Source organism: Panicum virgatum, chromosome 7N (genome assembly GCF_016808335.1).
Source record: "Panicum virgatum strain AP13 chromosome 7N, P.virgatum_v5, whole genome shotgun sequence".
In the NCBI taxonomy this organism is placed as follows: domain Eukaryota; kingdom Viridiplantae; phylum Streptophyta; class Magnoliopsida; order Poales; family Poaceae; genus Panicum; species Panicum virgatum.
The window spans coordinates 46339140-46353266 of record NC_053151.1 but is presented as its reverse complement, the minus strand read 5'-3'; the positions used below and the strand labels follow the sequence as shown (position 1 = coordinate 46353266).

The 14127-nt window shown below is 44.2% G+C and overlaps 2 protein-coding genes and 1 long non-coding RNA gene across 3 annotated transcripts; 1 reads left to right on the top strand and 2 right to left on the bottom strand.

Moving 5' to 3' along the window:
• The first annotated feature begins 8 nt into the window (after window positions 1-8).
• Window positions 9-968, top strand: LOC120681862. Its single transcript, XM_039963504.1, has 2 exons — window positions 9-558; window positions 650-968. Exons 1-2 carry the CDS (start codon window positions 349-351, stop codon window positions 920-922), a joined length of 483 nt encoding a protein of 160 aa, XP_039819438.1. The 5' UTR covers window positions 9-348; the 3' UTR covers window positions 923-968.
• A 159-nt stretch (window positions 969-1127) lies between these two features.
• Window positions 1128-1769, bottom strand: LOC120682649. The gene is made up of 2 exons (XR_005678513.1): window positions 1662-1769; window positions 1128-1567 (listed from the first exon to the last, which is right to left on the bottom strand). It is a non-coding gene; the product is annotated as an uncharacterized LOC120682649 (long non-coding RNA).
• A 194-nt stretch (window positions 1770-1963) lies between these two features.
• LOC120681333 lies at window positions 1964-4296 on the bottom strand. The gene is made up of 4 exons (XM_039962835.1): window positions 4277-4296; window positions 4036-4120; window positions 3217-3918; window positions 1964-3127 (listed from the first exon to the last, which is right to left on the bottom strand). The coding sequence occupies exons 1-4, from the start codon at window positions 4294-4296 to the stop codon at window positions 1964-1966; spliced, it is 1971 nt and encodes a 656-aa protein (XP_039818769.1).
• Between the last annotated feature and the right edge of the window lie 9831 nt (window positions 4297-14127).

Below are 14127 nucleotides of genomic sequence, written 5' to 3'. Positions count from 1 at the left end.
TCAGGAGGTTTTCGGATGGGTTTGGGGTTGGGTTAATTGGTTGTGTACCATCCCAAATATCGAAGATGGGACTTCTACCATTACAATTCAACTAATTGCAATCGTACCATTATAACTCCTAAATACACCGATTCCTGCCATTTTGTACACCTCCGACGCCCCTGGGCCCACCTGCAGGCCGTTGTATATCTGTATTTCCCTCCCTGCCCCTGGTCGGTCGCATACAAGGCTGAGCCATCGCTCCCCACTCGCGTCGCGCCCGCCATTCGCCCCTGTCCTTCCTCTCTTCGTCTCGTCTTCCCCACGAACCCTAGTTCAGGCCAGATCGACGGCGGCGGCGGCGGACCGATGCGCGTGGCCATGTTCAGGCCTGATGGTAGTCCGATGCGGTTCGAAGCCTCGTCCGCTAGCAGGAGCAGGGGCAGGATTTCGGCCTACGAAGGTGAGTCTCTTCTGTTGATCGATTGCCCGCAATGCAAGATTCCTGTGGTCAAGCTGCGAAGCAAGAAACAGGAATCTTACGGGATGGTCTTCTACAAGTGCCCAAACAACTTTCCGGTGAGCGGTTTTGATTCGAATTAATGTTGGTTTCGGATGAGTTCAATTTCAGATTGAGTTTCTACAAGGCTTTTGCTGTATTTTGTATCAGGATGATGACACTTGTGGCTACTACTGGTGGGAAGGTGCCTATGTCAAGTATTTGCGGACGAGGAGAATGAAGGATCTTGAAATGGCCGAAGAACATGAAATTGGAGAGCAGAAGTTGATGGAGATGAGACAGCAGCTTTGTGAACTGAAGAATCAGATGGAGGAGCTGAAGCAAATGTGCCAGGGAAAATCCTTTGTAGTGAGCAATGCAATCTTAGCATCTGTATGTGTGGGTGTTGTATTTGGCCTAATTTTGGGTAAGGTTTGGAAGTGAAACTTGAATGTTGTTGCAAGTGAAACCTAAATGTTGATTCCATGAATGAATTGTCCATGCTGTGATGGTGAACGAATTCCTGCTGCCTGGTTGGCATCCATGTTTAATTTGCAAAATGAAAAAATTCAAATAACTGATATAAGCAAGTCTCACATAACTGGTTGGCATCCAGACATTGGGCCAATAACAATGCTGACACAGTCACAATAACAAGTTTAGATTGTCATAACAAACAGGTTCAGACTTATTCCAATAACAAGGTTCACAGGTAACAGAACAAAGATCACAGCAAGTTCACACTTAATATAAGAAGTTCACACTTAACATAAGAAGTTCACACCAATCTTAGGAGTCTATCTCTCAGGCTGGATGTTGCATTACAAGTTCACATTACAAGTTCACAAAAGATTCTGGATCTCAATAGCCTGGATGATGCATCACATGCTGAGCCAATCTCTCAGGCTTCTAACTGTTGTACGAGGTGGGGCTGCGGCTGCTTGTGTCTGCTTCTTCTTCTTTGGAGTTTTCTTCTTCTTAGGAGTCTTCTTCTTCTTAGGAGTTTTCTTCTTAGCTGGCTTCTTGTTGGGAGTCTTCTTCTTCTTCTTTGGTGGACCAGAAGTTCCTTCATCATCTGGCTGCCATTTCCTACATCACAGAACAGGGATGAATCAGTTTGAAAGCTATACAAGTCACAGCAAGTTTACAATGTAATATCATAGTTATTTCCTTTGTAACATACCTCTTGGTTGGTGTTTCTGGAGCAACATTTTCTGCTGGTTCTGCAAGTTTGCAAGTCTTGGCAAAGTGTCCATAGCCTTTGCATCTAGAGCATCTAACCTTCTTTTTGGGTCCTTTCTCAAGAGCTAATCTGATTCTCTGGACTTTCGGCCTGCCTGGTGCCCTTGTTTGTAGTGGCGGCCACACTTGGAAACCAAGATCAACTTCAGGCCACTGGGACCTATCTGACATTGTAGTGACACTGCCTTGATATGCTGCCTTGAACTTAGCCACAGAGTAGTAATCATGTACAAAGTCTGAGATCTATACACCTCTATTAGACAAGATCCAGGCTAGAGCATGATGACAAGGTTTTCCAGTTACCTGCCAAACTCTGCAAGAGTAGTTATGGTTTTTCAGGTCAATTGTGTGCCTTCTAGTGTTGTTGTAGGCATCCACTAGAGTAACCTCTGCACAGTCCTCATCACTTCTTGCAACCTTCACAACCCTGAGGTTGTTGCTTACTTGATTCAGCTCCTTCATCACATTTGGCAGTATCCCATCATCCATCTTGTTTGCTATCTGCTTTCTAAGGTACCTCTTCTCCATTATGAGCTCTCTTATTCCATCAACTAACTCATGAAGCAGTAGTCCCTTTAAGTGCCTAACCTGACTATTGAAACTTTCTGAGACATTATTTGTCAGGTAATCACATTTGCTTGCTTCTGAAAACCCACACCTGTACCACAACCTGTTGTGATGCTCTTCAAGGTATATAATTGCATCTGGGGCAACTTCATATATCTTGCTAATGTGCCATTTGAACAGCCATTCAGTGTAAGCTCTTGCTGCTGGATATAGGTGGTCAGTGAAAACATCACCTTGGTACTGCTTCATGAAATTCCCATATAGGTGTCTCATGCATTCTCTGTGTAACTGCTCCATGAACCATACCCAGTTTTCTTCTGTCTCTGAGTGAAATATGCCATAAGCAACATAGTATAACCAGTTGTGTCCATCTACCGAAGTGGCACTGGCCAACTGTCCAGTGTACTTGCCTTTCAAAATAGATGCATCCACTCCTATGTATGGTCTACAACCAGCCAAAAAACCATCTATACAGGGCCTCAATGCTACAAATGGTCTCTTGAAACACATCTTTTTTCCTATCTTCGCCACTTCTATTTCAATTATGCTACCTGGCTGACTAATCTCTATTTGTGCTTTCCAGTTGAACAACAATTGAAAACTTTCTTCATATTTACCATGAATTTGTTCAAGAGCAACCTTCATACCTGACCAGGCTTTGGAATACTTCAACTTTATTCCATACTCTGACTCTAACTTTTCCTTTGCTTCTTTTGTCCCTTTGTGAGGGTTCTTCTTCACCCAATCAGCTAGCCTATCTGCAACCCAGCCTTGAGTAGCCATCTTGCCTTCTACAAGCTTGGTTGTTGGGCAATTATGCTCTACGGGAAGAACCTTGATCTGCACATGAACATAATATATCAGACCTTGCTGAATTCAGAGAAAAATTAATATGGACAGGAAATAAAGATGTTAGCAAACAATTATACCTGAATTGTGCTTTGACCTTGAATCCTAGAAGCATGGATGCGCCATGGACAACCTTTATATGCACACTTGGCAATGAATCTTGTTGGGTCTATTTGGAGGCCAGCAAACTCAAAACCTCTTGCAATGGCATAATGCCTTATTGCTTTCCTGAATGATACGATGTCAGGAAATAAAGCACCCTTCACTATGTTTGGATGTTCAGGATTGTGAAGCACATTGAGCTCCTTTGGATCTGCATCATTCACCTCTACCTCATCATTAGCATTATCAACACCATCATTCTGCTCATTGTCAGCCGGCTGTGTGCGTTGCGCTGGCTGTGCAGGAGGTGTTGGCATGTACACATGTTCATTATCAACACCAACATACTCCTCCTCGTTGTCAAATGGGTCAGCCCTTGAAGCATCTACTGTGGGGGGTTCAGGGTGTTTGCTACCTATGTTTGGTTCAGCCTGATTGCTAGCTATGTTAGGATTGGGTTCTGAACTAGTGGGAACATTAAGCGGTGGATCATCAAGTGGCGGCAAGACACACAAAGGTGTCAGATCATCAAGATCATCAACTGCACGTTCTATTTCCCTCTCCATTAATGCTTTGTCAAGGATTCCTACCACTATTGCACAGCTCATCTCAGACTTGTACATTTCAAACATGTCAATCATCTGGATCTCATTATCTAATCTAACATCCTCTCCTATTCTCTTGTCATGGAACCACACAGTGGCAGACTAGTTACTGCCCCAATTCAGCTCATTCAATAAACTTAACATCAACAAACTCAAAGAAAGAGAGCCTATCTCCATTTCTCGGCGCATCACCGTCCCTTTCCGCAAAGTTTTTCTACCATTCGAGTCCGTCGTCACAAATTCTTGGACATTAATCTCTAGCGCGAACAACTCTTCCCTATGGCCAACACAAAACAGCACAAAGAAAAAAGCTAAGCACATCCAAGATAGCATATGCTTACGTGCAAAACACCGATTCAATGGTACGACTCAACATTTATCCGAGGAGATTAGCAACCACATGGAGTTAGATACATGGATCCAGGATGCGTACCTCCCAATGTCGTCGTCCATCTCTACTGGATGCCGAGGAACCTAGGGTTCCGCGACCCCAGCCACGCACATCGGTCCGCCACCGCCGTCGCTCTCGGCCTCACCGCCGGCGGCCGAATCCGGGGACCTAGGGTTCGGGATCTACTAGGGTTCGTGGGGAAGACGAGACGAATAGAGGAAGGACAGGGGCGAATGGCGGGCGCGGCGCGGGTGGGGAGTGCTGGCTCAGCCTTGTATGCGACCGACCAGGGGCAGAGAGGGAAATACGGATACACAACGGCCTGCAGGTGGGCCCAGTGGCGTCGGAGGTGTACAAAATGGCAGGAATCAGTGTATTTAGGAGTTGTAATGGTACGATTGCAATTAGTTGAATTGTGATGGTAGAAGTCCAATCTTCGATATTTGCGATGGTACACAACCAATTAACCCTTTGGAGTTTGTAATTGGGCTGCGCCGCGCGGCTCCGGGGTGAGGGCGTGAGGCGCAGCGCAGGTAGGGGTGGTAAAGGCCCTAAAATTTTGAACTAGAAAGGATCGGACTTTAATTTTATATAATTTTGAGCTAAAAAATTTAAGAATTTTATTAGGCTGTGAAGAGATCACTCACTGGGGTCATGGTCCATTACCACCTCTAGCCGCAGGTGGATGCGGCGGCGTGGGGAAGAAGACGACAGCCAGCCAGAGCCCGCGGGAGGCGCTGCGCGCGACCTCCACACGATTGGGCTGAATTTTGGCCCACATTTCCTAAAACCGCAACAGAGCCGAAACAATATTCTGGGCCGATGTTTTGCATTCTGCTGCTACAGTTATATGCCAATTGGGGTTGTTTGGACGTGGGACTAATTTCTGGGGGTGTTTGGTTGGCGGCCAGCGTCCAACACGCCACAGCATGGCTCGCCAGTCGTTGCCACACCCTCTAGGCGCTTGTTTGGATTTTAACTGAGACCGCCAAAGTTGCTGCCATAGTTTTACCGATGCAAAATCTCGCCACAGGTGTGGCGGCTGTTTCTTGCGCCACAGAGCACGTGTGGTCCCCTCTATTTTTAGTCCGGGTCACATCGGATGTTTGGATGTTAATTAGGGATAAACATGAGCTAATAATAAAACTAATTCCGTAAGCCAGAGCTAATTCACGAAATGAATCTAGTAAGTTTAATTAATATATGATTAGTACATGTTTACTGTAGCACTAGAGCAAAATATGAACTAATTAAACTTAATAGATTAGTCTCGTAAATTAACCTCCATTTATGCAATTCGTTTTATAATTAGCCTATACCTATTACTTCTAATTAGTATCCAAAAATCTGATGTGATAGACGACTAGAATTTTTTTCTTTTCTTTTCTTCGTCTATTAGTTTTTAGTATTTTGAAGAAATGTCAAGCTTGGGTTTTTTTTAATACTTAATAAAGCTCGGGTTGAGTTACGCCAGACTGCCAACCCAAATGTTGACACCGTTTTTTCACACGTGTCGAGAAAGGTGATTTCGGTGAAGAAAAGGTGGTCGATTTGGAAGAAACCAAAAGATGCACAGGATTGGAATTGGCCGATGGAGTGCGTCCGATGGACCAGAAGAATATGCTTTGAAGATGCTGATCCGCTAGCTCTGGTATCCGGCCGATGGAGAGTTGCCGATGAAATCAAGGAAAGAGAAGAGGATCCGGACTCTACGAAAATCTTGATGATTCGGTTGTAATATTTTAAATAGTTTGTCTTTTAAATAGTCTTTTCTATAGGGTTAAGTAATGTTTGCCGTAATCGGCTAGGACTTGATAGCGCTAGGCTATATATACCAGTTGTAAGGGACCGGAAAAACTTGATACACATCCAATACAACAAACTTTACAATTCCTTTGCATTTTTTCGGCGACTTCGCCTTTTCTCTTCTTTTTTCGACGAATTCTTTCAAGTTGATCAAGGATGTCTCACATTCGAGCAACTTGATTTGCTGGTGAGTTTTCGTTTTACCGAGTATATTTGAGCTTTAGCTACTGGGCGCATTGCTGTCGTCTCGTCTAGATTTATTCACCAATTATCGATATCGGCTAGATTTGTAGGTTTTTCTATGTTTTTTGGCCATTATCACATCTAAAAACATACTAGATCGGCTTTAGGTTTTGGAGTGACATTATTGTTATCTCAAGAGCCGTTTTAGATCTGTTTTTAACTTTGCATCATCTAAGTTACATATTCGTAGCTTAGATCTTGTCGTACACACACGATCGGCTGTCCAAAAGCCGGTTTTGTCGTCTACTGTATCGGCTGATTTTGCTGATGCGCTCTTTACTACGCGCTTGCATTTAATATCTTTTTGTCGTCTATAATATCGGCAAAGCTTGCCGATATGCCCATCTGAGAGATATTCGGAATCCCAGCCGATACGCTCTCGAATTTGACTTTGTTTTCTCTCTTGTCAATTCCAGATCAAATTGACTGGCGCACTTGGTTGACTTTCTGGGACTTGGCGAACACTTGCCCTCGGATTCCAGTGTGTTGATTTTTGCGTCAACACATCTTTTGGCACGCCCAGTGGGACACGAAAACGTCAACATGGTGGAACTCACAGATAAATCTGCAGTTAGTGAAGAAAACCAGATTCCTGCTTCTGAAGATAAGCTCAAAGAAGAACAAAAGAAAGAATATGAAGAGCTGGTGGAGAAATTCAAACGTGAATGCCTCAAGTCGTACAGCGTTAACAGATCTGGTGAGGTGATCAAGAAGTTTAATCTTCCATCCTTCTAGCCATTGACAGAGGCTCAATGTGAAAGCAAGATGATAGACGCAGTTGGCCAGGCTGTGGCACAAGCCTTCATCAAGAGTGCAACAGTCATGGGCAACACGGTGCATAATGCAGTGGTCAATACTTTTGCTGAAGGCACGTTACCAGGGTGCATGGGTCCTTGTTATATACAACCAGATCAGATGCAATATACTCCCTTGGAAGTGTCTATGGCAGCAGCCCTGTCGGCTCAAAATAGACAGGCAGGAACAAGAAATAGTCAAACTCCACCCCAGATGACTACTGCAACATTGGCGGGTACGGCAGATCCTATCTACTCAACCACGCCGCCGATTGCTACAACTGTGCAAGGTGGATCTGCGTCTATATTTCCTAAAGGATGGGATCCTGCTACTGGGTATGGTATGCATCCGGATTTCTTTTCTACACCACCCAAGATGCAGTTTAACGCATCGGCTTCTCAGCCGATAGCCTCTCAGCCTGATCCATCGGCCGTTCAGCCGATGGGTGTACAACAGGATGCATTGGCAACACAGCTGAATGCACAAGGCGCATGAAGTCCAAAACAGATGGCACAAGCTAATGCATCGGCGCCACCACCGATGACCCCGCAACAGCGTCTTGCTATCCTGCTCCAGCCCCAGTCTCCTTCAGAAATGTTGTTGTCGCAATCTCTGCATCAGAAGGGAATCAACAGGGTATTCCACAATCAAGCAACTGGACAAATACGATATGTCAATGTGCCGTACATAGATATTACTAGTCAACAATCGGCTAACCCATCAGCTACACAGCTGAAGATGACTCAGCAGACACCTAATCGGATAGCTCAGCAAGCCCAACAGATGCAATCGGCTGGACAGCCGATGAGTCATGTAGTTCAGCAACTTGCGATGATGACCAATGCAGCGAACACGGTTTCCCCTCAGCAAATGCCAATAGTTGAGCCACAAATTAATTGGAGAACAAAGATAACTGAAGTGATGAGGGAGCAGTTTGGTTTGAGGCCAAAACAACAATCCATTATGTACAAGACTCCCTATCATCCTGCTTATGATCAGATTTCTCTCCCACATAAGTACAAAATGCCTGACTTTACGAAGTTCTCAGGGCAGGGAGAAGTTTCTACGATGGAACATGTTAGTAGGTTTCTTCTAAAGTTAGGAGAAGCGAGCAACCAGGATACACTCAGAGTCTGTTTGTTCTCCTTGTCTTTGTCTGGATCGGCCTTTGCTTGGTTCACCACTTTGGCAGCAAACTCCATATTATATTGGGCCGATCTAGAGAGACAATTTCATAAGTTCTTCTTCTCTGGTATTACTGAGTTAAAGTTGACCGATTTGACTGGCTTGAGACAAAGAAGCGATGAATCGGTTGCTGCTTTTATCCAAAGGTTCAGAGATGTCAAGAACCGATGTTACAGTTTGGTTCTGTCCGATCAGCAGTTGGCCGATGCAGTATTTAATGGACTCTTGCCGCACATTAAAGATAAATATGCATCGCAGGAGTTTGAAAGTATTAGCCAGATCGCAAGTCAGATGACAGGAGATACTCGATCCTACGAGTCCAGGAAGTCTTTTTAGAAGAAGATCAACTATATGGAGTATTCTACTAATGATGAGTCTGAAGAGGAGCAAGAAACGGTCGCATCGGCTGAGTGGATACAGAACAGTAAAAAGCCGGTGATGTGTCCGTTTGGGAAGAAAGAGCCTGAGTCGTATGGGTTCGACATCACCAAAGCCGACAAAATCTTTGACTTGTTATTGTCGGAAGGGTTGATCAAGTTGAAGCCATATCACAAGATTTCATCGGAGGACAAGCTCAAGAATATAAAGTACTACAAGTGGCATAACGCCACATCGCATGATACAAATGAGTGCAAGGTCTTCCGACAGCAGATTCAGATGGCTTTCAAACAAGGGAGATTGAAGTTTGAGACTCCGAAGAAGACAATGAAGATCGACGGACATCCTTTCACCACGAACATGGTTGATGTGGCCAGAGATGAAGGTTCTTCTCAAGCTAAGATTCTGACGTCATCATCGGCCAAGAAATCTGGAGCTGTTGATCCTAAAGCGCAGATAGCGGCCGATGAGGTCAAATAAAAGGGTCCGATGAGGGATGCTGAACGTTCATCGGCACCACGAAGATGTGTAACATCTCAAATGTTGTTGAACAAATTTCAGCGTGATCGTGAAAGGCGGCAGCGTAGAGAAGAAGAGGAGCGACGTGAGCAAGATCATTGGAGGTGTCCTTTCTTTGTCTACTGTTGGGAAGAAGGGTTGACATTGCCATCAGCATATGATTGTCCCGAATGCAATGGTCAAGGCAGCCGATCATATGAAAGGTCGCGTCATGAGCCCTATCGGTGTGAGTGCACTCCTGTGCATGATCGGCTAGGAAAAAGGGTATCGATGCATGATCGACTGGGGGCAGGACAATGCTACGTGATCCTGCTAGGAGAAGAGTGCCTATACATGATCGGGTAGAATAGGTGGCCGATGACAGAGTACAAGATGATCAGCCGATGCGGAGAGATCCAGAACGTGAGCCTGATCGCATGGATCAATCTCAATGGTGCCCAGGAGGTTTGACCAGGTCTCAGAAGCGATGTGTTCAGAGATTACGCCAGCTGGAGATCATTGAGGAAGAACAAGAACAGATTCTACGCAAGAAAGGGATCAGGTCACAAGTTTGGCATGCTAAGCCCAGGACCGATAGTGATCAAGATTCTGGATCATCGGCTGCGCCAATTAATATGGTTTTCATAATGCCGAAAGAGTTTATGGTGTCAGATGATGAAGATCATGAACCAGAATTAGAGGAAGACATGGCACAGTTAAATTTGGAACCATTGCCAGCAACATTTTAGAAGCCAGAAGATGATAAGAGGCAGCATCTTAAGGCATTGTTTCTAAAGGGATTTGTTGATGGCAAGCCTGTTACGAAGATGTTGGTTGATGGAGGTGCAGCCGTGAATATAATGCCCTATGTTATGCTACACAAGCTTGGGAAGAATCAAGATGATTTGACGAAGACTGATATGATGCTAAAGGATTTTGAAGAAGTCGTATCTCCTGCTTTAGGGGCATTATGCGTCGATCTCACAATTGACAGTAAGACCTTTCCCACTACTTTCTTTGTTATTAATGGCAAAGGTTCATATAGTTTACTGTTGGGTCGGGATTGGATATATGCCAATTGTTGCATTCCATCTACTATGCATTAATGTTTGATTCAGTGGGTTGACGATACTGTTGAAATAATATCGATCGATTCGTCATTCAGCGTGGCATCGGCTGAAGCCCATATAATGAGTTATGATCAGATGAATTGTCTTTCTGGTCAAGCATGGGAGAAGGATTTCTTTCGGATGGCTGATTATGAAATCACATCGGTGAAGTCAGGAGATTCTTCGAATAAGTCTTGATCAAAGAGGGGTATGGCCAATTGTAGTATCGGCTGGATTTTGTAAATTATAGCCAATACTAGGAAGTATTGCCTTTAGTGCAAAAAATATGTGAAAGCCGATTCGCAAGTTGGATGCATCAGTTGTAATATGGCTGATACGATATGAGTCGCCCATAGAGCAATAAATCACAAAGAGAGTTTCTGAAAATGGATCATGTGTTTGCAATTTCTGGAGATTACAATACATGGAGTGCCTTTACAGTAATCCTAGAGCTTCTTGGATTACTTTTATCGCACGCAGGTGAATTTGATCAATGTTTGTGATCACTTGATTATTATCCGCCAATGAGCTAGAAATCGGCTGCAGACTCTTATGGAGTTGATATGCTTGACGAGCGTATTTCTGCTTGTCTTCTTGGAGTTTGGTGATGGCCGGTGGAATCTGAGAAAGATCGTGATCTGCGATATCTATTGCTTGGTTTACTCGATTAAGTTCTTGAAGAAGACGATCACGTTCAGCTTCCAATTTTGCTTTGTTCCTCAAGTTGCTAGTCTGGGTGTCATTTAGGTACTTGATTTCACCAACGTTCGATTCTGCTAAAGCTTTGAAGTTGTCCCTCTGTTTGATAATTTCTTCCTGCTGAAGACGATCGGCAAGTTGTTTCTGGGCCTTGTTGAATTGTGTACGATGACTCTCGATGAAGGCTACAGGAGTTAATGCTTATTCAATTGATTCTGGAAGCTTGCCCTCCAGTTCTTCTAAAATGGTGCGGATCGGCTGTGCATTCTTGATCAGTTGGCCGATGTCTTGATTTAGGAATTGGAGGGATTCTTGGAGTTTGGCATTGATTTCATCCGACAATATAACTGAATCGGCCGATGTTGCTTCTTCTCCTTCTTCCTGAAGAGTGGCTCCAATTTGAAAAGAAAACAGACTATTGTCTGAAGATTCTTGTGCCTGACAGGGAGATGTGATTAGGATGGCTGATGAAGGCAAAGGGATGATGAAATCGGCCAAGGGGGAGGATGCTTACCTACTTCAGGTGTATTTCTCCTAGATTGGAGCCAACAGGGACGAGGAGTTGTGATGAAGAGCTCGGGATTGCGGTGTTTGGCCGGCCAAATAATTCAGATAGTGCATGGTCGGCAAGCTGAAGGATGATTGTCAGAAATATACAGAATATGTTCATGAGCAAGTTCTGAAATCGTACCTTTATCAATGGAGACTCTGCCCTGTATTTCCTGGGAGTTGGAGGTAAATGCTGTGCCTGATGAAACCAAAAGAAAATAATACTAGATTCAGGATCATGGAAAGGTTTAAAATACTTACTGAGTAAGAAGGATCATACCTGGACAATGGGTAATGTGAGGTGTACTATGAGAGTCTTCTTCTCCTTCAGATTGGTGTTCAGGAACATCTTAATTATAAAGTAAGGATGTGATCAGCATTCAGATAAAGTGAAGACATGGGGTTCAGGCTTTTACCTTCTGAAGAAGAGGAGGGAAGGTCGATCGGAGTGTCTATTTGGAGTGCTGTCGTTGCTGAAGATTGGCATGGAGATTTCTTTTTCTTACGAGTTGTCACCTTGGTATAAGATACCATACATTTTCTCCCAGTGGCCACATCTGTCAGAGTTGGAGCACCATAGCCGATATTTGGCTTATCGGCTGGCAGAGCGTAGTTGATCGGCTGTCCACTCCTACTAATTGTTGGAGGATTCGGATCATCATCCTGCAAAGAGTAGAAGTTAAAGGCTGCAAGCTAGAAGTGCTAAAAGACATTCTGGGGGTTGATTTTGTTTGTACCTCACGCTCGCCTGATTGATAATTGTTTTCTAGAGCGATGCAGTATAAGTTGGCCGATTTGCAGAAAATGTGCTCTTGCCATTCAGACCACCATTGGATGAAAGGGGTGGTGGCAAAAGGTGCAGTCTGCCAATCGGCTAGAAGTATCATGTTCACATCAGGCTCTAGGTTTTTTAGCCGATCATAAGAAAGGACCTTGTCAAGGGTTCCTCTGAACTGAACTTTGCCGATAAAGAAAAGAGAGGGTGGCACTTGGCCAAATCCCAATTGTCTGGCTGTCACTGATGGATTATAGAATTCATAACTGTGAATATATTTACTAGTTGTGAAATTAACTGGCAGTATCCCTGGGGAGATTATTTCCTTCATGATTTTGCTGCCTTCTTCATCAGTTTTCCATGAGTCAAACTTGAATTTGAAGGGATTTTCATACATTACTTTTTCATCCTGATATGCAAACCAGATAGTGGAGATTTCTGAGAACCCATTGTAGAAGGATTTAAAAAAATCAGTAATGCCAAGGGTCTTAGGGTCATTGGCAATCATGATAGCTGCTTCACCAAATGATGTGCATCGGCGAGTGACGGTTTCTTCTTCTTCAGAGAAATTTTCTGACGAGAATTCTATCTCTAAAAATTCAACTGTCATGGTTTTGTGCGTGTACATATGCAGCCACAACTGAATGAACCACCAGGGGCCTCCCAAGTTGGTGATCGGTTGGCTCTTTCTGAGTCTGGATGACACTTGATGAAGCAGGTGGTAAATTGATCCCAGAAGATGTTTGCCGAGAGGGACAGGATTGCCAGTGGCTAGAGTTTCGGCCAGCTTAAGATTAGTATTTGTTGGGCCAACTATTTTGCCGTAGAAGACGAATTTTTCGAGCCACATGTTGAGAAAGGCGGCGTGCTCTCTGTCAGATATTGATCATGTCTTCATATTCTTGCTGATATATCCTTTCCATCCGCCGATGTTTTTTGTTTCAATCTTGAAAGATGCTTTTTCTAGCAAACAGAAAGGTCTATCGAAAGCATCGATATTCAGGCCAGTGAGCATCACAACATCCATCAGGGTAGGTGTCATTGGCCCACGGTTAAACATAAACGCATTGACGGCGTCAGACCAAAAGTAAGAGGCCGATATGAGCATCGACTCGTTTCTAATCATCTCCGATAAAGATAAGTTCAAACATTGGCTGATATCATACTGTTCCCAATTGGTTCTCTGGGAACTAACTATTCTGCGGAACCAATTTCTCCATCTAGGAGTAGTGCTCGGCCAAGATCTGAAGTCCTGAGTCCAATCCACGTTCATATTGGAGGACTTATGGGGGATCCTGCTAGTTTCCAAATTGATTATACTAGTTGGGTCTGGATTTCCCATGGGACCTAAGCAGACCATGCTAGGTTGATTTTCTAGCGGAATAATCATGTTACCCCTCAGATTCTAAAAATGAAGGCGGAAATGAGGAACACGACTGAAGGGATCGGAAGGGGTGAAAAACAAATGCTACGGATGAAGAAGGGAGACGTACCTCTGGAATCTCGGAGATGGACGCCATTGCTGGTGGGGATGGTCCTTGGACTTGAATCTTCGAAACCCTAGAGAGCTGCGATGGCGGCGGCGGAACAGATGTGTTCTCGAGCAAGAGAGAAGGTGAAGGTGCTATAGGAAATGTGCCAGCGGAGAGGAAGATAGAGATATTTATAACTGGTGCCCAAGGGCAGAGTGGGAATTTGATACTCTGTTTATTTGGAAGACGGAGATTCGTTTAAACATTGGCAATCATGACTGGAATTAATTTCGGAGCAAAACAAATTACTCCGAAATTGGAGGGCATGTGTTGACACTGTTTTTTAACACGTGTCGAGGAAGGTGATTTCGGTGAAGAAAAGGT